We start from the raw sequence: 26,622 nt of genomic DNA on the forward strand, positions 1-26,622 counted from the left end.
ACCTTCAAAAGGCACAATACAAATCTTGTTTATTAAATTCTTGATAAAAAAATAAATGGAATAACAAGAATAAAACAAAATTATCATGCATCTTTTACATATACATCTCGACAATGTATTTTTCTTTAGTTGGGGTATGATTTAATGTGATTTTTACAGAAATCATTAAGGTCTGATTGACAAGTGATAATAGTTCAAGAGGAGTTGTCATCTTCTTTCTGGCCACTCTCCTCATCACTGTCATCGGAATGATCCTCAATGTCTTTAAAAATGTCAGATAGAAGGAAGCTCTGCTTCTGGTCAACCTTCAGCTCATTGTCATCAAGGTCTTCACAGTCTTTCACCATCCCTGGCAAGACTTTCTCATAGAGGAAGTCAACAATGTCTGAAAGAAACAACACCACAGACATGCAACAAACATTAATGTACACCAAACATGTTCTCAAGTCTGAAGTCCTTTTAGACTAGAATTGTTTACAAGGCTCAAGAAACCATTTTTTGCAACTTCAGTTTACATCTCTGCAGTACACTTTGGAAAATATAAGACATCAATGTTGGATCTACAACTGAAATCTATAAGGTACAAAGCCAAATTCAGCAATAATGTGAAATAAATTAACACACTAACCTCCAAAACACTTGGTCTTCCAATTGGGCACATAGCAAACTTTAAGCTGGTGCCACTTTGCTTGCACATAGGCTGGAGGAACATCCCTATGGAACAAAGACGTGACACCAATCTTGTTTACACCACCAGCAGCATCATCATGACTGAACAAGCAGGTGCATTATTCTAGTTACTTGCTGGGAACCTGAATAATGCAACCTGTGTAATTGTGCTCAGATGCCATTTACACTGCTTAATTAACTCCTTAGAGGATATTCTTTATTCTTGATCTAGCAACATCACCATGGTAATCTCTAGAGATTATGGATTTCTCAGATCATTGGAAAAGGTTACAATGTTCAACAAATACACTTTCAACAACACAGAGGTTACCCAATTAATCTGGGGTTTCACTGAATTAGTCATATTATAGCTACGTATAGCTGAATGTAGCCAAGACATTATATACCAACACACTACAGACATATTTTAGAAAATCCATCAAAGATAAAAACCTTTAAATCAAAATACTTTTTGGGCAACTGTACACATTCAATGTTTCTGTAAGTTTGTGCGAAGCGGAAATGTATATAATGTTTGTTGTGCAAGTCATTAATTTAGTCACATTGGGCTGTGAAGAGTTAAAATGTCTCCATGATCTGCCTTTACAGAGAGATTGTTAGTATCGTGCTACAGTTCAAATTGTATCTTTTTGATTATTATTCTTTTTGAGTAGCATTCTTATTGCAGTTCTTCATCGTCACAAAAGACATTACATTTGATTTTACTCGCACACTAATTAGACATATTTTTCTGAAGCGTGCCCAGCTGTCACAGTGCATGGGTACTGAACCAAGTTCTTTTTCGCATCTTATTGCACTTCAACTGCCAAATACAAACAGGGTTACGTCAAGGACACACAAGGTTCACAAACACAGTTGGTTATGTCTTGGGTAAACAGTTGGGAGAAAATCAGATGTGTGTCAGTATATTGGATCTGTGCATTAGGCTAACCAGCTGCTGTCCATGTCATTTAATGTCGAACAACAGAAAAAGAAAATTGCTCACCACTCTTGGCTAAAGAATATTTATATAGCTTTAATAATGTATACATAATTTATATAGTGATGACTATGCAGTCTTTTATTTTTTAAATTATTCAAATTCTTATTTGATTGCTGCTGTAAAAATTCACTTACTATACCTGAAAATTAATTTCGATCTTCCTTATGTTTGTTCTATTATTTGTAATTTGATTCTTTGCTCATATTTTTAATAACAAAGACAAAATATTTTAATAAAAATAAAGTCAAATAAGATTTTGGTCATGTCACCCACCTAAATGATCTCTAAACCATTTTCTTTTATGTTTTATTTCCTTGTAGGCTTATATTTTTAAATAGAGAAGTTTGGTTGTACTCCTTAATAACATGAAAAATGGTCTTAAAAAACAAAATGAAAAAGAATCATGATAAGATTATAAATCTTATAATAAATATATAATATTATTTGCCACATCGCCCACCCCAAACTGCAAATAATCCTCACCCGAAAACAGCTGTGAGATCATCCCAGTTGACATCCGTAACATCCTCCACTTGCATTTGATACATTCTGTGTGAATATAAGACATAGAAGCCATATAGAGAAAAACATGTCAGGACAACAAAAGCTAAGCAAGCATGCAAAAACAAGATCTCTTACACTTTAATGAGTCTGATTTTGGACTCCTGAGCTTTCCTTCCTGTACAAGTCCCTGAAGACATCCGCACAGCGAGGATGGACATCCTTAGGGGTGAAGGAGATAACAAAGGGACAATGTTGAATAATAAAAAAAGAGAATCACTTAAAATGTATCACCATTTAATATAAAAGAATTTTCAATGACACTCTCACCATTTCTCTCTGCATTTGGTCCAACATCGAGTTTTCACCTTCAGAGAAATATTGAACCAGGGCAATTTTCGGTACAGTATTTCTCTACTGACTCTTTTCGGTGTTGTTTTATTAGGGGACTCAGATTTCAGCACCGTTACAATATGGTCTTGCACAGCCCTCAAAAGTCTCTGCACCTCTTTTGCTGACCACGGCCCACTTTTTCTAGCTGTGTGATGCAAATTAATGAGATACAAAATGACCAACCATCACTAAACCTGGAATTTACAATGTTGGAAATTTTGAAAAGAAGCTTGCTGAATTAGACTTGCCAGTATTGAGCTGGGTAAAACGTTTCTCAAGAGAGTAAGCACTTCGACCAGTCAGCTCAGAAATCTTTTGCCAGTTATTGCCATGTAGTGAATGATACTTAAGTAATGATTTGACTTCTTCTTCTGTAAACTTTTGAGGAAAGGAAGCACTGAGGTTTATTTAAGCACAAAAATAAAAAGCAAAGCAGATCAATTTCCTAAGACCTTGTAAAAGTGTCATTCACCTTCCCTTATAGTTTTCACCATCAAAAACTTTCCTTCCACGGCTAAAAACATCATGGCAAGGCCTGGGAATTCCTTCCGCTGTTCAAATTTGATTTAAAAACAAACAAAAAAAAGATGACAACAGATTAAGCAACAAAAATTTTACATTTACAGTATAGCTTTTCACAATGTTCAAGATGTATTCCAATATGACAAGTCTTTATACTCCTAGAAAAACTTCAGCCGAAAATGAAAATACTCTCATGATTTACTCACCCTCATGCCATCCCAGATTTATATAAGAAAAAAAGACTGTGAGAGTGAGTAATGAGAGAATTTTAATTTATGGGTGGACTATTCCTACAATTTACATTTATGAAAAGGCATATCTGGGAGGTAGGACTAGCATGTCTCGTAAAAAAACGTTTAAATAGTGCAGAAAGATAATGACCTTAAACCTTTCAATAACAAAATCAACAAATGAAGTAAAACCAATGTGATTGTTGCGACTCACCGATCCTTTCAAAAAACTTGTAGACCTTTTTCAGCTTTGTCAATTCCTGTGTCTCTTCTGGGAAACGCTTTGGATGAAAGAGCTTGATAGCATCTTTCACTCCTGTGAGAGCAAGAAAATCTCTAACGTTCTGTCTTAACCTCTCATTTTCTGCGTCAGAGTATCTTCCATGCCTCAATATGATACCTGTGGACATCAGTGTGAAGAGTGAAAGGCAAAAAATATAATTTTGTAGGGACGCTACACATTTATAACATTAATCTTTGTGTATGAATAAATTGTATATGCTGATCTGAATAATAATAATAATAATAAAAGTATAAGAGAGGAAAAAATCTATTTATATTAGTCAAATATTTTATATAGTAGATATAAACAGCCTACCTTGCTTTCTGAATTCCTTGAACCTCGGCAGATCATACATGATCATTTTATTGATTTCATGTGAGCTTCTGGACTCTATTTTAGGACAAAATTCTTTCAGTTCATTCAAGAGATTGGGGTCAACTTCTGGTTCATCCAACAGCGCTCGCTTTCTTTTGCGCTTTCTAGTACCAATTAATACATCAGGCAAGTCCATCTCCTGATCTTTCTTCTTGTGATGGACTTCCTCGTGTTCTGTCATCAGGACAGGCTGTTCCCCTTGTGTCATCTCATCACAGTCTGCCTGTGTCACATTTGCTCTCTTTTTCTTTTTCTTTTTCTTAGCAGGCTTCTGTTCCCCTGGACCCTGCGGCTCTTGTGACTCTGCTGTCTTGTCTTTTACTTTATGCAGGCTTGTGACAACCTCCACACCTTCATTCAGTTTTCTTTTTTTCTTTTTGTCTGTAGGTGTCTGCAGACTTATATTCTCCAATTCCTTCTTCTTCTTCTTCTGCACCTTTTCACGTTGCTTCTCAGTCTGCACCTTTGGACTCTGAGTGAGTTCGTGCTGCTCTGGAGTTTCACTTTTCTTTCTCTTCTTCTTCACCTTTTCTCCATTAACGCGGCCCATTATGTCATCACGCGAATCTGACTGCATTTCATCTAACATTCTTTGAAAATCGAAAATCAAAAATCAGAAAAAGACAGCACAACGTGCCTTTCACCAACAAACACGAAATCCAACTCGAGTCTGGTCACGTTAGCCTTGCACGCGTGTCGTTAGTATATCACGTCATCATCGCATATTGTGATTTCTGAAGAACAGCAAAAGAATTAAGACGGGACGAAATTAAAATTATGTTTAGCAGTATATATGTATACAGCTATGGTTTCTATAGCTAGGATACTTCTGCCGAGTTGTTTTCCACGCGGGTTCTTGCTATTCCACTTCTTCATCTCCGATAACAAGCTCAACTCTCAGTTACACAACAATCACAGTGCCACCTGTCAGACAGGAGAATCATTACAAACATATTACAAATACATTAACGCACATAAGCACAATTAAATGTTCTTACTATATATCTATATACTATCTAGTATCGTACTATATATATATATATATATATATTATATATATATATATATATATATATATATATATATATATATATATATATATATATAATTTTTTTTGGTTTTTTTTTGTTTTTTTACTATATCTGTCATTACAACAGAAGAGAGTATGATAATATGTTATTCCAAATTCAGCCAGTGAATAATAACTAATAAACTGACTATATGTTTCTAGCTCAAAGTTGCTGCTGTGTGTACTATTTTGTCGGTTTAGACACAAACTCACTATAAACCTGCCATTAATAATTTATAACACATAACACAAAATTAAAAACAAGCACTCGGTGCTAATAAAACAACAGTTGTTATAAACGATTCGCTCTCAACATATTCCCCCCATTCACTAGACGATAGAATAACTATGACATTATTATAATGTAAAGGCAAACTATGTTTTATAATTATAGTAGAACATATTATACCAATAAGACTATTTAACTTGTCATGATTGGTTCTTCTAGATTTTATTCGTTGTCAGAGTTGCAACACAATGTTTTTGGAGCTAATTCATTTTAAACTAACTCAAAAAGTGCAATTAACTTTGATTGCAACACGTTGATTTGACTTTTTTTAAACAGCAGTTACTTTTATCGAGGTGTTTTGTTGTTTGTGTACTGAAAACTAAAATGCAAAAGAAACTGAAGCAAAAGCTACGTGTACAAAAATGAAAACAAATAAAGAAAACAAAATTAAAATGGACTGAATAAATATTCAGGGCAAGTTTCTTGCTCTTTACGCACTCCAATGTTTTTCTCTCATCTCAGTATATATCGATATATGAAGGTTTCCCTTTTGACCACCAAAATTTGTTAATGTGATATTTAAGTAGCCTAATATTTATTTAGAATAATAACGTTGTTCCTCGTAACAGAGTAAAACATGCTTTTGTAAACAATCTTATACCAGTGTAATGAACACTGTCAACCCTAACTTCGTGACGTGAATAATAAATTGTCATTTTACAAGACGTGATTGGCGTCTGTGAGGCGATGCTGCCGCCCTCTGTACCGGAGCAGCAAGCAGCAAAACAAACCTGCTTCGGAAGTAACTACGGTAGAGCTTCGAGTTCAAAATACTGTCAACGGATCAACAACAAAAACAAGCAGCGCGATCTGCTCACCCTTGTCATTGGTAAGCGTATCAAACTACTCGAGTAACATGCCACACATGCATTGCACCTTTTACTTATTGTGCCTGTAGATGAAGAGCCGTGCGATGCGTTATAAATAGTCATTTGATTCTATACGTTTTTATGTTTTTTTTTTTTCAAAACACCCAGCATCGTAAATATTCTTTCCTTTTGTCATCGTGTGACATTTGCCTTTTATCTGCAGGTCGCATTTATAAACATGCTTTATCTCGTTTAAAACGTTGAACTACGTTTCGGCGCAGACTTATGTTGTTTTTGTGATAAATAAATAAATAAATAAAATCCATCCGCTTATTGGCTGCTGTCGACATCTTTGTGTTTGCCTGTACGTTACTTAAGTGTAGTTACGTTACACCTGTTTAACTATATTTAGGTGAACATGAAGTCATACAGTGAGTTTAAAAGAACACGTACGGTATTATCCGTTATTGTTTTAAAACACAAAAACTCATGAAACTGTAAAACAGAAACGCTGTGCGTGTAAGTACCATAGATAGACTGTATAAAGGTAAACACTGGAAACGCAGAGCTGCAGAATCTGGTCGAACAGCGCTAATCCAAAACAAACGCGTTGTCATGGCAGCCGTGCATTTGAAATTCAACAACTCGTCTGTGCGCAGGCGCGCAGCTGTTGACTTCAAATGAACGTCCGACTCCTGACCCGAGGCTTATTTTAGGACTAGTCGAGTCACGTTAACTGCTTTCACGGCAGGACAGCAAATCGACAATTTAATCTTGAAACATTTTATGTGAAACAGCTGTTGTTTGGGGAGATGTAACCTTTATAATCGGCTTTATTAGGGTTTTTGATATTCAAGACTTTTCTGTCAGTGATTGGTTCTTCAATATTAGGTCTAGAGATGATGCAGAAGTAACAAACAGAGCTGGGTAACGTTAGTAACGTTTACTGATTAACGTTATATGTATTCTGGATTACTGGATTAGAATTAAATAAAATTTTAAAATAACCTACTCGTAATCATACTACAGTTACTTTTTTTATTGATTACATGATTATATTTTATTCACCCAATAGCAATAAATGATTCATAATTTATTGATTCTCCCTAATTCCTCTTTTTCGTCTTTTAAATAGCCTACTTTACATCGCTTATATTCATTTAAAACGTCTTACAGTTGTTTTGTGGACATTCACAGTCATAAATCAGGTGGCTTCACAGCATTTGACCACTGGATTAACAAAAATCATTTCAGGTTTAAAGGGGTCATATGATGCGATTTCAAATTTTCCTTTTCTTTGGAGTGTTACAAGCTCTTGGTGAATAAGGAAGATCTGTGAAGTTGCAAAGACTAAAGTCTCAAATCCAAAGAGATATTCTTTATAAAAATTAACACTTGTCCACGCCCCCTGAAAAGGCTCGTTCTAACACGCCCCCACATCTCTACGTCACTGTGTGGGAAGATCTGCATAACACCGCCCAGATGTTCACGCAAAGAAAGAAGGCGTACCTTTTATTCTCGTTGTAGTATTGTTGTTGCCGCCTCCGCCGCCACCATGTCTTATAGACGCTGTGTGTTTCATTGTGAAAGCGAAACTACTTTGTTTGGCCTTCCAAAAGAGGCCGATATCATGCCTGGAGCTGATCCGTGCTGGTCGCTGAGGAAATACATCAACTTTGCACTGTGGATCGCTGAATCGGCTTTCACTGTGGATGAAGCAGAGTCCAGACCGGGGTCATCACATGTGGTTGCTAGGGGAAGTCGTGGCCTAATGGTTAGAGAGTCGGACTCGTAATCCAAAGGTTGGGGGGAGTGAACGTACAGTGCTCTCTCCACCCTCAATACCACGACTGAGGTGCCCTTGAGCAAGGCACCGAACCCCCAACTGCTCCCCGGGCGCCACAGCATAAATGGCTACCCACTGCTCCGGGTGTGTGTTCATGGTGTGTGTGTGTTCACTGCTGTGTGTGTGCAATTTGGATGGGTTAAATGCAGAGCACGAATTCTGAGTATGGGTCACCATACTTGGCTGTATGTCACATTACTTTCACTTGTTTTTTTTTCTTGCTGCAAGCCCAAGGTACGCTCCTTCGTAGAATCCGCCTGCCGCACAGTTCTGAAGCCGCCCGCCTCTGCTCACTCAAGCCTGCCATGGCTCACTTATTGTGCTCACTCTAGACCTCCAGCCTCTGCTCACTCAAGGCCGCAGTGTGTGACACTGTTTCGTTGAAAAAGCGAAACTACTTTGTTTTTGCCTTCCAAAAGAAAACACGACTAGAAATCGTGTTTATATCACGTTTATAATGGGTTTTATGTTTTTGTTTCGTCACTCCGGCCGGACAAGGCATCACAATATGTAAAGAGGCGTAACATTTCCGTCACACGCTTGAGGCATTCGGCCAATCACAACGTGCTGGATAGCTGGCCAATCACAGCACACCACTCTTTTCAGAGTGATGAGCTTTGTAAAAATCGACGAGTTTCAAAAGACGGGGCATAGAGGAGAAACAATAATGTACAGTATGTGGAAGATAATGTTTTTTTTAACCTTAAACTGCATAAACACATTTCATTACACCAAATACACAAAATAATGTTCTTTTTAGCGACATCATATGACCCCTTTAAGAAGTGCTTCAACATTCCATCAACTATTAATAAACATATTAATTTTATTTTAAATGATCATTCAGTAGGTTATTTACCCATGTATTACTATGTCTTTGCAAGGCTTTTTGTCTTTCAAACACATTAAAATGCACAAATTTATGTTATTTCTTATCTACATGTAATGCTGGCATTCCCAAACTTTTCTGGTCATCTGAACCTCTTTCACCTAATATACTTACTTGAAGTCCCCCTGATGATTAATAATAAATCATTTTAATTAATAATAGTTAATTTGAACAATTAAGTGTCACATTTGCATGTTTGTGGTTCTCTGACATTGGTTAATGGTCAGATGACATGCAGGTTAACAAATAGGTAACAAAGTGTTTTCTTTTGATTGATTTATCTTAATTTTTTGTTATTTAAGAAGCGGTTTCACTTGCGTATTCATCACAATAGAAAAGTAAAGCCATCGCAATTTTTATTTCATGCCAACTGGATTTTAGCGTGATTAAAATGCAGTATCCAAGTCCAGAAGTGTCCAACTTTTTTGTAACACTTTACAGTAATGTTCCATTAGTTTACTAAATTAGTTACCATGAACTGACAATGAAAAATACTTCTAAACCAATTATTCATTTTATTTATATAAAATGTTTTACATTTCTTCAAATCAAAAGTTGTGTCTGGTAATGTTTATAAATGGACCTAATATTTAATTAATCAACAATAAACCAAACAAAGATTAATCAATACAAATGCATTTCTCAGTATTAATGTTATTTAATGCATTTTATTTCATATCTAATGGGAGCTTATAAAGTATTTTAAAAAAAAAAGTTAAACAAACTGGTAATTAATACAAACTGGTTAGTTACATAAACAAAAATGTTTAGTCTCAAATAGTAATGCATTCCCATCCCCAAAACCAAAAAGTTGGGTGTTTTATAGTCTCTTTCTCTCTCACACACACTCTAAAAAGAAAGAAAATAACCTCGTCATGTCTGGAAAGACAAGGTTTTGGAGCAAGATCAATCTTGCTTTGAAGTGCAGTTTGTGAGATGTACTTTGAGTGGACTTCACAGAAGGTTGTGACAGATATCTGTCTGTGCCAGTTTCATTCTGAGGATTAGATTAGATGTAGATCACTCTTCTGCTCATGGAAAAGCACCCACAGACAGAATAAATCAGCAGGCCAATCTTTTAGCAATGAAGATCTCTTTAAACTTACAGATTCATGTCAAGACAAAAGAGGCTCATACATATACTCAGAGCGCCCCATCCGTTCACACCACTGGAGTTTTCCCATTGTGCTTCAGTGTAAAACAGCAGCATATGGGAGTCGGACAAAGCGTTATTGGATCTGATTTCAAGTGGTGTTACTTCATTTGTCTAGGCATTACTGGCATCATAAAGGGATATGATTGTTCATCACAAGCTTTCCATGTGACGCATATGCATCATCTCATTTATCCATTTCTGTCTATTCTTCCACTCTGTTAGTATTTTGGAGTCAGGGCTGTGGGACAACCCCAGCCCTGACCCACGAGGCCGCAGGTTAAGAGATCAATTCCTGGATGCTGTACATCCATAGCCATCGGGGGACTAGGATCAAAACCTGACAGGAGGCCCACCATCATTGTGCTCCTATTGGACCTCCAGATCAAAAGTAAGTCAACAGATTTCACTCTTTTGGCTTTAACATTGTAGCATTGTTTCTTATTATAGAAATCAGTTGCTTTTTAGCGTGTATTATTATATTTATTGTGTATTACTGAGTATTATTGTTTTGATTATTTGAAAACTGGTTAATGTGATAAAAGGGTCAGTGACATGACACTCAGTTTTTGTCCTATCAATGAATTTAAGTAGTTTTGCATAATCCTTTATTATTATTGTTTTAGAAAAAAATATATAAACAAAATGGTTTCACTGCTTAGTTGCATTAAAAATAACCACTTTAGTTCACAAAATTAAAGTCATCTAATGTTAACAAGCAGAAAAAAAAACAGGAAATTATATCATAGAGAATACTGCCACAGATCCTCATGACTGCCCAAAAACATAATAATATTTATGAATTAATAAAAAAAAAAAACTTACTTTGAAACATATATTAAAAACCTTTTTGATGATCCTAGAGGCTGTATTTGAAGGTGTAAGGAGTATGTTTTTCTTTTAATTTACTTTTTTTTTTTTTACCCGATGACATTTTTAGAGTCATTAAATTTAAACTGTTCTTGTGAATAGTGTTTTTTTTTTTTACCTAAATAACACATTTCTAACTCTGGACATGTTTTAAACCAGATTTTTAAAGGATTGGTCCCTTTTTTAAAATCCTGGAGAGTCATAAATGTCATTGTCCCAAACGTCAGCTCTTTGAAACTTGTTGTACTAACCTTTGCCCCGGCCAAAAATTCCAGACAACTCTCTTCTAATGTTAGCAAATCATTTTTTTCAAGTGCATGCCTGTCCACATAACTGCTACATTCACCTTAACGCACTCAATACTGTTTGTGTTTGCTCAGCTGAAGGTGTGAGAGTGTGAGGAGAGGTGAGATGGAGTCAGAGGAGACAGAAGGACGCACTTTAGTGCAGGTGATCAGTGAGAAGTACAGCCCGGAAAACTTCCCATACTGCCGTGGGCCAGGAGTTGGAGTGGTGATCCGGTCGAGTCCCCAGGGTTCTCCTGTCAAAGGTCAGTTTTATTTTTGGCATTAGGTGAAATTCTGAGCCTGCTAGTTAAAGAGGGTGTTAGATACGATCTGGATCCTGATACACTGGTTATTATCATTTAACAATGTTTTGCTGTGTCTGTTGAAGAACACATGTTGTTATCATTATAGAAATGTATTCTAGGGCCAAAAACTAAAGGATATTCCAAAGATATTAAGTTAAATAAACTTTCATCAATTTATTACATTAACTGGTTATTTAAAGGTGTCTCTGTGTATTTGTGTATTAGATCGTCTAAATCTGCCCAGCATCCTGGTTCTGGATAGTTGTGGAATCACAGAGGCCGGAGATGACGAGGAGGTGGCCACTTTCTGTGCTCACGTGGTTGAGTTAGACCTCTCTTACAACCAGTTAAAAGACTGGGGAGAGGTGAGAAAAATGAGTCACAGGTTTTGTCTCAGTGTATTTACAGTTGTGTATTTAACACAAAAAAGTAAGTTCACAATAAGATATATGTGACCCTGGACCACAAAACCAGTCTTAAGTCGCTGGGGTATATTTGTAGCAATATCCAAAAAAAACATTGTATGGGTCAAAATTATCGATTTTTCTTTTATGCCAAAAATCATTATGATATTAAGTAAAGATCATGTTCCATGAAGATATTTTGTAAATTTCCTACTGTAAACCTATCAAAACTTAATTTTTGATTAGTAATATGCATAGCTAAGAATTCATTTGGACAATTTTAAAGGCGATTTCCTCAGTATTCTGATTTTTTTGTACCCTCAGATTCAAGGTTTTCAAATAGTTGTATCTCGGCCAAATATTGTCCGATCCTAATAAACCATACATCAATGGAAAGCTTATTTATTCAGTATAATGTATAAGTATGATGTATAAATCTCAATTTGACACTTAAGACCAGGGTCACATATAGGTAACACTTACTGAACGATTCAATAATATTCAGTTCATTAACAGTGATTAATGCATTAGGTATCATAAGCTAACTGTGAACAACAAATTTAATGTTAATTTATGCAATTAAAAAAAAGTGTTAGTATTTGTAAAAAATCAAATTAATTTAGTAAGGTTAATAAAACTATTATTGTGTTAAAACATGGTTAACATATAGAACTGTATTAAGTCTTATCAAATTTCATACTTTGATGTTGGTAGTAAATAAGTTTTAAAGGAATAGTTCCCCCAAAAATGAAAATTTGGCTACCTTTAGGCTATCCAAGAGGTAGATTAAATTGTTTTTTCATCAGAACAGATTTGGATTACAAATATAGCATTACATTACTTGCTCACCAATGCAGTAAATGGGTGCCGTCAAAATGAGAGTTTAAACAGCTGTTTAAAAATATCACAGTAATCCACATGACTCCAGTAAATCAATTGTCCATCAATAAATGTCTCAAAATCTGGTGTGATAATAAAAAAAAAAAAAAAAAAAATTTCAATTTTGGGTTCATTTTTGGCAAAATTTAATGGGCTTAATGAAATCCACTCATTTCTTTTGAATAAGGGCAAATCATTTGCCCACGCAGATTTTGCACAGTTTTTCCACGCATATTCGGTTGACAAACAGAATGCTGTTTAATTTAAAACTGACTTCTGTCTGTGGACATTTTTTTGCCAGTTTCTCTGTCAGTAACATTCAAAAGTACAATGAAATCGAGTTCAGCTATACAAGCTTGACTAAACAAACTGGTTGGGTTTGGTCAGTTTTTCATTCTTTTCTCTCCTTTCCTCTTCTCTTTGTAGATAAGTAAGATCGTGTCTAACATCCCTAACCTAGACTTTCTCAATCTGAGTATGAATCCACTGAGAGGGTTGAGCCTAGAGCCTGGAGCTGCTGAAGCATTCTCAGGCCTCCGCCGCCTTGTGCTCAATAACACGCATGTCACCTGGGACGTGGTGCACACACTTACACGAGAGATCCTAGAGTAAGTGTGTGTGTTTTATAGCATTTAAGTAGCCTGTCCCATGGCCCTATAGTTGTGAAAACGGAAGTTTTGTCATGCACTAAAACATGGTGTTTTCATGTGGTTCTATATATGTAGGCTGGAGCAATTGTTTTTGTGTCTAAACGAGTATGAGAGTGTGAGTGTACCATCTATACCGTGCCCGTCCCTGCGCCTGCTGCATATCACAGATAACCACCTGCAGGATTGGGCGGAGGTTCGTAAGTTGGGCCTTATATATCCAGGCCTGGCGTCTCTCATTCTGGCAAACAACTCCCTCTCGTCTATCCACGAGCCTGAGGACTCTCTACAGAGACTCTTCCCCAACCTGCGCAGCATCAACCTACACAACTCAGGTGCATGAACATCATCTCTGTAGACAGAATATCAGCACACACACACTTGTCAAGGAAGTCGCAGCATTACCCTTCATAATCTGTTCATTTATAATTTAAACAAAATTGAGTAGTTTTGTATGAAGAACAGACCAAAACTGTAGCAGTTCTTCACTGAACATCTTCGCTTCCACTGCAGCTTTCAAATATTCTCTTTCTATTATTCAGTAGGTCATCTCCTTTCTGTGGTTTAACAGTCATGGATTAGTTTACCAAAAAAATACATTTCTCACGCTCATGTTGTTCCAAACCATCAGATATTTGGTCATCTTGGAAACACAAATTATATTTTTAATGATACTTGAAAGAAATCTGTCCCTCCATTGAAGGCCATTCCACTAATACTATGATGCTTCAAAAACTTCCTAGATAAGAGAAAACTTAATCCATATGAATCCAATTGAATGGTTTAATCCAAGTCTTCTGAAGAGACACAATTGCTTTAAGTGATGAACAGATTTAATTTGGACTTTTATTCACATTTAAACACTGATCAACGCACACATCTAATATGGGAAGGGATATGTAATAAGGGAAGCCCAAATGTGCTTGCTTGATGTGTTTTCACCAAAAAATTCATTCAAATGACTTTATTTGTGTTTCGAAGATGAAGCAAAGTCTAATGTGTTTGGAACAACATGTGGGTAAGTAATAGAAAATTGACAGAATTCCTTTCTGGGTGAACTACGCCTTTAATGGATTATTAGCTAATATGTACGTGTTGTGTTATTTTAGGTCTATGCTGCTGGGAGGACATTGAGAAATTGAATTCCTTTCCAAAGCTTCAAGAGGTCAGATTGATGGGTATTCCTTTACTGCAGCCCTACAGCGATCAGGAGAGACGTTATCTTATGGTAGCACAGTGAGTAATCATGCACAAAAGGAGCCACTTTTGGAATTTGCAATTTTAAAGAATTGTTAGAAATGATTACACAAATCAGTGTGGCCACCGATATGGAATTGTACAAGTCCATGCATTCCATGTCTCTTTCTGTTTCCCTCGCTCACACACAACTGTCCTTCTTCTGTTTTGTAAGTTGCCTCGTGTGACTGTATTGAACGGCAGTGTTGTCACTAATGGAGAAAGAGAGGATGCAGAACGCTTCTTCATCCGCTACCACCTGGACTGCCCTGAGGATGAGCTGCCCCAGAGGTGACCCACCTGCACCCCACACGTCACCACACTCCATATACACAACTCTCTCAAGCTTTTCTCTCTTTAGATAACTATATACAGAACAGAAAATGATGGGTGTCTATGTTATGAAAATATTAAATTTAATCAGCCTAAAATATCTATATTATAATTTAAATAATATGCTTCTTTTTATTTTTATAACTCAGGTCTTATCTGTTACTCATAACTAATGTTACCCATTTTCCCAAAGCTTGAATATTAGTTTTAGCTTATTTATTTATATAGCACAATACAACAACAGTTGTTGACCATTGTGCTGTACAAGAAATTATAAAATCAAATTAATAAAACACCAATCAAAACAATATAAAACAACATAAAAAGTAATATGGTACAGGAGGTAGTACATACAGAGGAAAAAACATGCTTAGGACGACTCAGATATTATAAGCATTTTCTAAAAGGTGAGTTTTAAGTTTTACTTTAAACAGAGTTTACTTTAAACTTTAAAATAAATCTATATAGAAAGATACAAAGGGACTCATTATCATTTACTACAACGGCCTCGCTCCGTTCCCACGGCTCTCGGCCCCGCCCCACTCATCACAATCAAGTTATGAGATTTGGATTAAGAATTATGAGGACAAAAATGCATACACAAATGAGTTCAGAATAAGATCAATAATATGCATTCAGAAAAAAATAGAGCTGAATTTTCAATTCATGCTGACTTTAATGAACTTTAATGAACACTGGTTTCTTGTTTGTATACAATTAAGCATTGTCTATTAAATTCTGAATAATGCACTGAAAAGTGTTTTGCTGTAATTTAGGTTACATCTTTTTACAGTCATTCCACTGACATTAAAGGTTAATTTAGCCCTTGCAGGGTTTTTTTTTTTTTTTTTTTTTTTTTTTTTTTGTCAGTATTGTTTGTTTCTCAGTAGCTTTCTATAGAATGTTGTTATGCTCGTTGGAACAAAATTTTGCTGCTATGTAATAAAATCTTGGGAGAACCCAGCCACCTCTTTTGGGTTTAGCACAAATAGCCTTTCTGTCTCTCTCTCTCTCTCTCTCTCTCTCTCTCTCTCTCTCTCTCTCTCTCTCTCTCGCTCTCTCTCTCATTGGCCATGTTTTAAGTATCATGGTGGCCATCCACTACATTCCAACCTTTAATTTTCCTTTCACTTCTTTTTTTTAAGTTTGGCATCTCCAGTTATCCAGGTGACGTTTAACTCTCCCATCCCTCATGTTTTCCGGCCTCCCCTTATACCTTTTTTTGGGGGACTTTCAGGGTGATGTTTTCGGAAGTCTTTGCAGGTCAAAGACACAGAAAATGGATCACCCACGTTCTTAGCACACCCCATTCCACTTAACCTGGGAGAGTGTTCGGAGGACTGTTTCAGTGACTGTGGCAAGCCCCAGCTTCCAGCAGGGGATTCTAACCTTTGGGAGACAATGTGTCCACTCTCTGCCTCCTCAAAGACGCCTTTGTACTGGAATACTCCAATCAGAAAATCGATACACAAGGTGGCAGCTTTATTCGTTCTTCCCCTCCTTATATCCCCCTCTCTCCCTGTTCTTCTCTCCTGCCCCTTTTCATTTGGATGGGGGGGGGGGGGGGGGGTTAAGTTAGCTGGAGAATTTTTTCAAAAGGGGATGGAATGATGTCCTTGACTCAGTCTCTCCTGTTTTTTTCCGTTGAGTGATGGAGATGTTGTTGCTTTTATTCTTGAATGGCTCTCAGTCCTAGTGAATTCATTAAGTTGTCTAAACAGTTATGACACAGTTCCCGCTCTAGCTATAGAAGGTCGGGAAACTAGAGATGAGGTGGAAATAGGCCTTTCTCGGAAATAGTGGCCTTTTATCATCTGTCTAAAGTATCAGAAACTAAAGTGAGGGTTTTTTACAACCTTGATAACATGATAACATTGACATTTATCTCACTTGAAATTACTAAACTAAAATATGGCACCCCACACATGACACATAGAGAAAACTAAATACCATAGCATAAATACATAAAAACCACAAATTAAGAATTGATCCCATGACATTCATTTGTTCCCCCGATTTAGTTAAATTGTTAAATTGTAGAAATGAATTTAACTTGATTTAATTTGAACTCAGTTAAAAGAAGGGAACAAATTAGTACAATGCAGCCACAAATTAATAAGTCATGGGAGCACATTCATAAACCGTGGGATTTTATTTTTTTCCAGCTTTTTTTATGTTATGTGCAGGGCTGCATACAAATGGAATAATGTACCTAAAAATTAAAATTCTTGTCATTATTTACTTGCCTTCTTTTTTTCCAAACCTGTACGACTTTCTTCTCTGGAACATCAGGGAGAAGTTTAGTAGAATGAGCTCCTTTCTTCCATAATATGAAAGTGGATAAGGACCAGGGGTTGTCAAACACTGTACAAACATCATAAAAGTGAGGAACACTAAAATCTATGCAGTTATTTATTGGAAATCTGACTAGCTGACAGCTGTGGTCACCATTCACTTTCTTTGTTTTAAAGAAAAAAGAAATTCGAATGGTTTTCAAAGACATTAGAAAGTTTTCGTGACTGGGTGAACCATTTCTTAACAACTCACTTTTTCATTTATTTCTTCTTGAGCCCACCGGAAACACTTTTTTAGAGTCTTTCTTTTCAACACCTATGTAAACTAAAGCCAGGGTACACTGCACCTCATTTCTGACCTCCTCACTCCATCCACAACCTCATTTTCTTTTTTTTCTCTGTCCTTTTCTGTCTCTTTCTGGAGGAAAAGCCATTTCCCAGAGGGAAGAGTTTGAGATGAGAGCTGGCACTGGAGGGTGAAAGGGCAGGTGTAGAAGTAGATGGTAAACTCTAGATATGGGTTAAGGTTGCCCCCTTTTTGAACCCAGCCTGCTCTTTCCCCCACCCTTTGGGCGCAGCTTTGTTACAGACTCTGTAATAACTCTGAAAGAGGGCAAAGATCTGAGAAACGGAGAAAGAGATGGACAGAAAGAAATTATGCTTCCCTGACCTCAAACACACCTTTGGACCGGGCCATCTTTGAATGCATGAGACGTAACTAGTATAGAGACCCATTCAGCCTAATTTATGACACTCAAACTGTAGTGGCATAAAGTAAAGGATAGAACCATTGGAGAAACTTTCAAAGTGATTCCACAGTAACCTTAGTCTCATTTACGGTTGCTTGGACATAAACTTTAGGTATAAGTAGGCATGGGACTGTTATCTTTATAAAGCTGAGAAGATGTAGAGATTTGAGTGCTGGCTAGTGTAATTCAAACCTTTCACTGCATGATTGCTCACAAGGATTTCCCAGATCAGTACTATGGAAGGATATTCAGGACTATTTTCAATGCTATTTTAGTGCACAAAGTAGTTTTAGAAAGATTTACGTTGTTTAGCATATATATATGAAAATCCTTCTAAAACTAACTTGTGCACTAAAATAGCATTGAAAATAGTCCGGAATATCCTTCCATGGTACTGTCCTATTAAAAGTCACCATCCACTGGTCAGATGTGAGGTACATTTGTTTCATAGCTTATGTGGGTAGGAGGGAGACAGTTAAAAAGTTGAAGGAGCCCTATACATTCATCAGCCTTTGAGTAACTAAAACCTGAGTCGTGGCCATGGGCACGTTGATCCTCCCTGTGAGGAATGGGTAACACAGGAATGAGACAAGAGGGGAGGGCTGCAAAGACAGGGATGAACGGAGGAGAGTATGAAGAAAATGAAAGGGGCTATTGGTCTTACTGTCTTTGAGTAACTATAGCCTGGGACCTTGTTGACATTTTGACAGTGAAAGACAACATAGGGGTCTAGAGGAGAACAATGATGTAAGAAGGTAAATGTATAGGGAAAATCTAAGTGCATCACTCTTTACGGAAAATGAGAAATCTAAGAAGATAAGTGGATTGCATAACCAGGCTCTTTAGCATCCATCAATGGGGGATGTCAGTGCTGAAGATGTCAAGATAGAAGCATTCACAGACAACATGTAGACAAGTCCCCATTAAAGCGACACTATGTAACTTTTTCCTGTGTTCAAAATTTGCAAAATGTATATAAATGAGCGAGTACATCATAAATTATCTACCAAACCGCTTTTTTGTCTTATCCCAAATCACTACGGTACATTTATAATAAGTGATTATTTTTGGACTATTGTAGCCTGTTCGGGTCGTCACCGCTGCGGAGTAACACATACCTGCGTGAATCACCATAGACATAAACTTGGAGAAGTAGCTCCGGTTAGAAATGTTCTTCCGCGGGATGTGTGCATTTCTGTTTATTAACTGCTAGTGTGCCAAAATTTACAAAGGGTTGCTTTAAAGCATTTACTGCAGTTTTAACTAATTTAAGGGTATAGTGGCGACTACAATGAGGTTGTGATGATAGCTTGAGGTGCAGTACCTGGGTTAATAACGTTTTCTCCAAACATGCAGCAAATGTATCTAACTCAAACATTTCTTTTTTTGTAGCCTGACCAGGACTGAAACATGAATGAAATCAGATCAAATTCCAAGTACTTTTTCTTGTCTATCAGGACACATAACATCATACAGGATGTGGGGTAGTGTCTACAGCTATGTCTGAATTCATTTTAATGATTTGTTTTTGATAGTAAATTAGAGCTGTTCTCAGAGGGGACCAACGACAACATTGTCTTGGATCCACTAATGTCCTCAGTAATAAAGTTAACTCATTGGGTCCCATCCATAAAATATATAGTGAATATTTTGGACACTAACATATGCGTAAAATACAGAAATATCGCTTCTGTTGTCTGTTATTTTGTCTTGTGTGACTCTGTTGTTGGAAAAGAAAACAATGCTCTTGGTCTCATGCAACCACCTACATCATTACTATAGCAACCCATGTAGATATACTAGTTACCTACACTGTGTCAAGTAACAGATCTGATTTCAACTGATGCAAAATGACTGTCAGTCCTAAAGTTTGGAAAGCACAAACGGCAGCTGTGAGGAGTGTGAACAAAGCCTAAGCCTAACTGTATCTCCACTGTACTTTCAACTAGACAGGTTCCCCACCCCCAAGTTCATCCAGGGTGACTGCCACTGTAATATGTGTACTAAACTTGCTTTGCATAAAAAGCCAAAATGCTAACAGGTGAATTTACTTGGGTCTCAAGGGGATATTTCTCATGTTATGTTGTAGATATCTAAATGTTGAGCTATTGGTGATTGTGTGCATGTTATCTACCTGAAAACAGATCATGTTGTTTTTGAGGCCATCAACAACTGCAGTATCTACAGTAGACTCACTGTATGGCTCTACTATGAACCTGGTGCACTGCATGGTGGCGACTGTCCGGTCCCATCTCTGAGACTGATCTAAGCACTGTTCAAGGAATCCAAGGCAGCTATGTTATCACAGCGAACACCCATTCGCCTTCAATTAAGGAGCTTAGCCACACTAAATGAGACCCTTGAGTGAGACTGTTCTTTCTCTCAGACAGAGTGGCACTTTGTATAGAGGGGGCAGTATTCCCATGGCGAAGGCAGGGAGCCACAGGCACCTACCCAGGCTCAGGCTCTGCTTTGTGGGGAGACTTTTCTGGACAGGCTGGGGAAATTACTTTGATTGGCTGTGTCGGTTACTGTAGCCCTCTAAAGCTAAAAGACTTTTTTGTGGAGATTTTATTTAATTGTTCCTGCCGATCTCTTATCTTTCCCACAATCCTTCAGCAAGATGGGAAAGAAGGGAGGGTAAACGGGGTGGTGGTGAGAACTTTCTCACGGTTTAAAAACTCAGTGTGCTTCACAACCAGGTACACAAATACACAACCACGTTTTCTCACAAACACACACAACTCTGTTCACTTCCATGGTGCACTGATATTAATATTGTTTAGAGGAGTTGTCTTTTTTAAAATGTTTCAGAGTGATGTTTGAGGAAAATAGACATATGCAGACATCCCACCATGCAAAAAATCATTTCTGGGAGACAGTACCCCCTGACCAAAAAACACATCTTAATACCAGGTAGAAATAGGCTTTCTCTCCCACTCTCTACATTTCCGGGATGTTGGATATAATTCATGGACATCAAGAGACCCCCCCACCATAACAGAAAAATCTACATGTCAACACAACACAACACAAAATCATTTATCCAATAATGAATCTAGAATAACCTGTGCTTTTGTATGCTTTTGTAGATCATGAGCTATGTTCTAAATCGTAGTTGACTTGTTAGTCCAGCGCCTAAATAAGCAGTTGACTTCTAAGACATGAAACCTCAATTTTGACAACTGCAGCAGTCCACATAAGTAGCAACTCTGCACAAAAAGTGCGGGATGTAAAAGTATGACCCAGAATTGATTCCAATAGGATTAGCATATTGTTAAGCTAATTGTAGGGTGCTGTAGAAAGAACTCCTAAAACCCAGGAATAAGTTAGCATTTTTGAACTCCTGGCCGAGCTTTTTGTCGAGAGAACCAGGGTGATGCTAACTTCTTGGTTGGCCTACAAAATTACGTCATCAATGGAGCACACTATTAAATACTCTAACAAGCAAAAAATCTAGCGTATAAAAATTTTAAATTGAAATTTTGTTAATTGAAAATATTTTCTAGGTAGGCAGATTTTGGATCAGAGCTTTTGTATATTCTCTCTATTCTTGGTTTCTTCACAGTCTTTCTGTGTTTTTGTTTTAACATGAATTGGTCACTGGGTGTAGTAGTGAACAAGCATATACATTGGCTAAATTCACATGGTTCTTTTCTGACTGCTGTTCACTTTTCACATATAACACACTTTTATAACACTATATCCCCCTACCACCCCCACTTGCAGAGGTGGATTTGCGCCCTCTCTGTCATGTCCAGGTAGAGGTGCGTTTTGGGGACCAGACAGAGCCCCTAGAGCTCAGATTGGATCAGACAGTGGCAGACCTAAAGAAGCACTTGAGAGCCATGGTCCAGCTACCCCCCAAAATGATACGTGTGTACTATATCGACCGGCAGCTTGGCTACTCACTAGAGCCTCAGGAAATGAAATATGGAGCACGAGCACTTCATTCCTACAGTATACGAGACGGAGATGAAATCTTGGTGGTGCCCAAGACACAGTGACAGAAAAGAGAGCAACAACTGAGCACTCTTTGGAAAAATGACTGGTTGAGTTGTTTCCAGAATTACTGGAATACCTTACCTTAACAATCTTCCAATACAGCCAATGTGAATGCTGTCAACAGTGCAAAGATCAGCATGCTTTATGAAGAGAACAGAGAAAAACTGCCAATCTGGTTTTACAAAATCTTAAGTCCTATTTAAAAATGGTCCCTAAAAACAGATGTTGGATCAGAATTTTAAAAAAACGCTTTAAACTTTCACTGCTCTGTGGACGTATGTATACAAGAAAAAATGTATGAACTTTTTATTGTGTGTGTTTATGAGAATTACCCCCAACTGCATACATGCCTCTACTCTAAAGAATATTTGACCATTTATCAAAGGTTCAGAATGGAATATTTGGCCACCTAGCAGCTGAGGTGTAAAATTCCAAGTTACTTGCAAAGGAAAATTATTCTGGTAATTATGTGATTTGGGCTTTGGCTTAGCTCTTCAGCATGGATGAATATGATAGTTTGAGGCATACCGGTGTAACCATGCTTTTGTAAGAGCAAACGTCATTAGCAATGTCAAAACTCGCCCCCTCCTAAAAAGAAGAAGTTAGAAGACAAATATCCATTAATAATGTCTTTTGAGAAGGTAATAGTCTTCCACTTTAGTGGAAAGTGATTGCTTATATGGTTTAATTTTTGAATTAATTGTATTTATAATGTTCCTCAGTAGTTATGGCTACAAGCTATCAGAAGCACACATCATATATGCACTGTAATAGCCAAACATTTTTCTCCTTATTTACTGACATCACGTAGCCACACAAAGAGGAATTATAAGAGGGTGGCATTTCCTGCAAAATCGAAAAGTTCAAATGATAAATTGTTATAAACTTAAATCAGGGTAAGGAAATTTTTCACCAAAATCTTATGTACTGCAGCTTTAAGATATATATATATATATATATATAAAATCCAATAAAAATGTAGATGCAGATTGCGAATGCTAAGAGAAGGGGAGACAGACATTTTAGGTCTTTTCTCTGCCACTTCTTTGGTTCTTGAATTACAACAGGGTCACCTACAACCCTGAAGCCCTCTAAGGTTTACACACTTTAAATTCAAAAACGCAGCTCCCCCTATTGTGGCCACAGACCGACTGCAATCCCCTAGTCTCCTCTTTCCATAGTGGAAAGAGTCCTTGGAATATGTAGGTGCCATACTCTCATTGATGTTTAAGACAGATCATGTGCTGTTAGGTTATGAAATTGCATTTGATTATTATCACACCCATGTTACAGAAAAGGAAACCCAAGGGGACCAATAATAATGAGAATTAAGCCATATTTAATTTCATTTTTTATTGAGTATATATGCTTTTTGTGGGCTTATTATTTAAAAAATGGAAATGGCACACTGATTAATTTTGACTTTGACTTTTATTTTGAACTTTTTTGTTTTTTCTTTTAAATCTTGACATTACAAGTTTAAAGTAAGTTGAAGATATTTCTGTTGTCATTTGTTGAGCATGAAATATTAAGGGAAGCCATACACAAGTAACCTCATTGTGCCTATTTTATAGCTTTCAAATGACTGTCAGTGCATTCAGTAAGTACCTGTTCCCTTACCAAAGAGAATTGTTTGATGAACTTAGACCATGCCCTTTGTTAATATCAAACTAAATGACAACTATAATGTGTTGCACAGATGTGGACTAATTTTAACATTCAGTCTTTTGGACTTGTTTTTTTAACCACAGTCAGCACATACTAGTCTATACATTTCAGGAATTGGATTACTAGGGCTTGTCCTGTTCATTCCCATACCATTTCCGTGTTCCTGTGGCGCAGTGGCTCAGTGGCAAAAGGTTGTGGGTTTGATTCCCAGGGAACACACATACTGGTAAAAAAAAAAAAAATGTATAGCCTGAATGCACTGTAAGTCACTTTGTTATTTATGCATTTAAAAGCATCTGCTAAATGCATAAATGTAAATGTACCATTTCCCAGCAGAATGGCTCTAATGTTGGAGTGACAAATATAGTATAGACTCCCTCTCTAGTTACCAAGCTGTCCCTATGCAACCCTATCCCAGTGGAGGGTGTAAACAGGGAGCTCAGAATCCATTGGAGGTTCAGATAAGCTAAAGTTGTTATATATATTAGCATTACTGCATGGATGTTGTTGGATATTTAGACAGCTTTGTTTCAGTGTATCCACATATGTCACACTGATGATCTGTTGTTGTCTTATCACAGAGTCCAGCTTCTGTTTGCTCTCTTATCTGATGCTGTTATGCTTAAAAGTCCCATCACTGTTTTAGTTGTGTCCTATAACTGGAAATTGAGCTTGACTGTCATATTTTTGTCCAAATCCTTTGATTATACCATATTGTTGCCACGTTCATGTAATCACTCACCGTGTAAATTTACTTAATAATGCTTGCTAATGTCCTACAATGTTTGCTTTCATTCTCATCTGCGAACCATAGTGTGTTCGCTTCCAGCTTTCTCTCATCTTTCAACAGTGCCTGTGTCCCTACAAGTTTCTCATTGCTCATATTTGTTCTTATTGTGTTCTGGTTGTGGTGATGACACTTGATCCTCTCTGTTCTGCTCCCAAAGGACATCTGGCCTCTAACGGCAAAATGTTGTTAACAGAGCAGGTGCTGACATATTTACCTATTGCTGGGTCTGTATAATGGTGTTTTCAGAGTGTAAAGAGGGCCGTTGGCTTGTACCATGGATACTAATTCAGTGTTAATGGTTATATGAACACGGAAATAGAATATTGTTGTAAAAGTGTGATTTGTGTTACGAGTAATTGTATTTTACCATTATGTGAAATTCTGTTGAATGCCATACTGAAAAAATGTAAAAAAAAAAAAAAATAAAAATAAATAAATAAATAGCAGCCAAAGCTTTGCATTAAATTCACTGAGTCTTGATGTACCCAGAGCTGCCAAGGTAATGAAGTTTCTCTTTTTAATGACATTTGTTTTATTGTTAGTGTATGCAACATCACATGGTTCATCTGAGATGAGCAGAGGTATGTTAATGTTAATAATGTTAACAGCAGAGTTCCCCCATGTTATGTCCTCATTTAGTTTTAATCCAAAGTCCATCATACACCTGCATTATTTTGTCCCAGCTGTTGAACCTGCAAAATCTGAGTGGTACAGCATAACAACCAGTATGGCCTGTCTTATAAAGCTAACCTTGTAACCTGTTTATTTCACCTTCGCCTGTTGCCTTTTCTGTTTTTTGCTGTGCTATTCTTCTATTTCTTGCCGTAGTTGTGTATTTTACCCAACTCACACTAGGGACTAGCCACTGCGGAGACCTCACCAAGAGCCTAGGCAAATGCTAGCATCCAACTGGAATCTATCCAGCCAGACAGCCACATGCAAGACTGCCACCTGGATCACCCCAACAATTTGGCTGATAAAAAGTATCATGCCTAATTGGTTTCACCACGTTTAGAAGTGCTAGCCTAACCCTGTCACGCCTACAGGTGAAAGCTACATGTGCCAAATCTGGCATTGCTGTCACACTCACAGACTTACGCACAGCTCTTTCCAACCAAGGCTTAAAACTTCCATCTCCTTAGTGGCCTTACTGTTGGGCAGCATAACCTCCCAGAGTGCAGCAGGATCCAGAGTTCACTGGTGGATCGGCAACACAGAGAGTTGTGCCAATCTGAGGGAAGAAGGACCAGGGGTTACCAAGTCATGAAAGCAGGGGTAAGCAACAAAGACAAGGTCACACCAGGAGCTGCTGAGGGATTTGATGCATTTTGGATGGGTGGGGGATTTAAGAAAGTTTTTTTTTTTTTTTTACATCGCCTCACTCTGTAGCTAGAGCAAAAAGAACTGGCTGGGCAGGTGGTAGCCTGATCTACCCTGTGCATCATGGAGCAAGGAAGGCTGAAGGAGGCTCATTGTGTGGCCAAGAGGGGGAGATGTTTTCTGGAAAGGTTTGAGTTACCTTAAGGGGGCTTGACATTGTTGAGGAAAGGAAAGAAAATGAGGGCAAAGCAACTATTTGGCGTTGGATGCATCAAAGAGGTTTGGATGAAAATTAAGATACTGGATGACCCAGCCAGGTTCTTGTCCAGGACCTTTTCCCAATTCCAGGGTCAGGCCTGGTGGACCTACCAGCGAGCAACTACAGCGTTAGTGCATTCAACTATGCTTCAGTCCTTTCCCACGGAAATGGTTCGATGACTCCAAAGTCTTTGTTGTACCCGCTGACATTATGGTAATTCGGTCAGCCTGATTCAGATCTGCCAGGTTTGGTTGGCAGGTGGTTGATGGGGCTGACAGTTTGCGATTACATTTTATCAGACACTTGACTCCAGTGCCCAGACAGTGGAGTTAATGCTTATCGTCAAGCTCATAGACATCTCTTGTTCTTGGTGGGACTGAAACTGGTTGTAAAGATGCAGGATTAGCTCAGCTTAGTTGACCTATTCCACAACCACAACATTTGTGTTTTGTGGGTCAACATGAAAAAGAATGAGGGACAAATATAAAGACAAGACATAGAATGATAAACCCTATTAGTAAGCTCATTACAACGGCAGAGAGAGA

At 37.5% G+C, this 26,622-nt stretch overlaps 2 protein-coding genes across 4 annotated transcripts; one reads left to right on the plus strand and one right to left on the minus strand.

Annotated features, from left to right (window-relative positions):
* Positions 1-3: 3 nt before the first annotated feature.
* ttf1.6 (transcription termination factor 1, tandem duplicate 6) lies at positions 4-6,837 on the minus strand. 3 transcript variants are annotated; one of them, XM_042756820.1, is made up of 11 exons: positions 6,671-6,837; positions 4,804-4,900; positions 3,917-4,566; positions 3,533-3,718; positions 3,039-3,117; positions 2,815-2,945; positions 2,504-2,711; positions 2,312-2,395; positions 2,156-2,221; positions 629-714; positions 4-385 (listed from the first exon to the last, which is right to left on the minus strand). In XM_042756820.1, the coding sequence occupies exons 3-11, from the start codon at positions 4,563-4,565 to the stop codon at positions 195-197; spliced, it is 1,680 nt and encodes a 559-aa protein (XP_042612754.1). In that variant the 5' UTR covers position 4,566; positions 4,804-4,900; positions 6,671-6,837; the 3' UTR covers positions 4-194. The 3 variants fall into 3 exon arrangements, with proteins under 3 accessions (XP_042612754.1, XP_042612755.1, XP_042612753.1); XM_042756821.1 differs by lacking the exon at positions 4,804-4,900; XM_042756819.1 differs by having other exon boundaries at positions 3,917-4,900; positions 6,671-6,836.
* LOC109063266 (tubulin-specific chaperone cofactor E-like protein) lies at positions 6,028-24,944 on the plus strand. The gene is made up of 9 exons (XM_042757409.1): positions 6,028-6,163; positions 10,257-10,422; positions 11,282-11,451; positions 11,719-11,858; positions 13,203-13,384; positions 13,502-13,758; positions 14,533-14,659; positions 14,834-14,951; positions 21,746-24,944. The coding sequence occupies exons 3-9, from the start codon at positions 11,313-11,315 to the stop codon at positions 22,040-22,042; spliced, it is 1,260 nt and encodes a 419-aa protein (XP_042613343.1). The 5' UTR covers positions 6,028-6,163; positions 10,257-10,422; positions 11,282-11,312; the 3' UTR covers positions 22,043-24,944.
* Positions 24,945-26,622: the final 1,678 nt, after the last annotated feature.

This window comes from Cyprinus carpio, chromosome A5 (genome assembly GCF_018340385.1).
Source record: "Cyprinus carpio isolate SPL01 chromosome A5, ASM1834038v1, whole genome shotgun sequence".
NCBI lineage: Eukaryota > Metazoa > Chordata > Actinopteri > Cypriniformes > Cyprinidae > Cyprinus > Cyprinus carpio.

Coding starts and splice junctions, on each gene's coding strand:
- LOC109063266 (XM_042757409.1), top strand. CDS start 11,313: ATGGAGTCAGAGGAGACAGAAGGACGCACTTTAGTGCAGGTGATCAGT. Junction 11,859..13,202: donor AGTTAAAAGACTGGGGAGAG/GTGAGAAAAATG, acceptor TTCTCTTTGTAG/ATAAGTAAGATCGTGTCTAA. Junction 14,660..14,833: donor CGTTATCTTATGGTAGCACA/GTGAGTAATCAT, acceptor TCTGTTTTGTAA/GTTGCCTCGTGTGACTGTAT.
- ttf1.6 (XM_042756821.1), bottom strand. CDS start 4,565: ATGTTAGATGAAATGCAGTCAGATTCGCGTGATGACATAATGGGCCGC. Junction 3,719..3,916: donor CAAGGAATTCAGAAAGCAAG/GTAGGCTGTTTA, acceptor TGATGTCCACAG/GTATCATATTGAGGCATGGA. Junction 2,712..2,814: donor TTTTACCCAGCTCAATACTG/GCAAGTCTAATT, acceptor TGCATCACACAG/CTAGAAAAAGTGGGCCGTGG.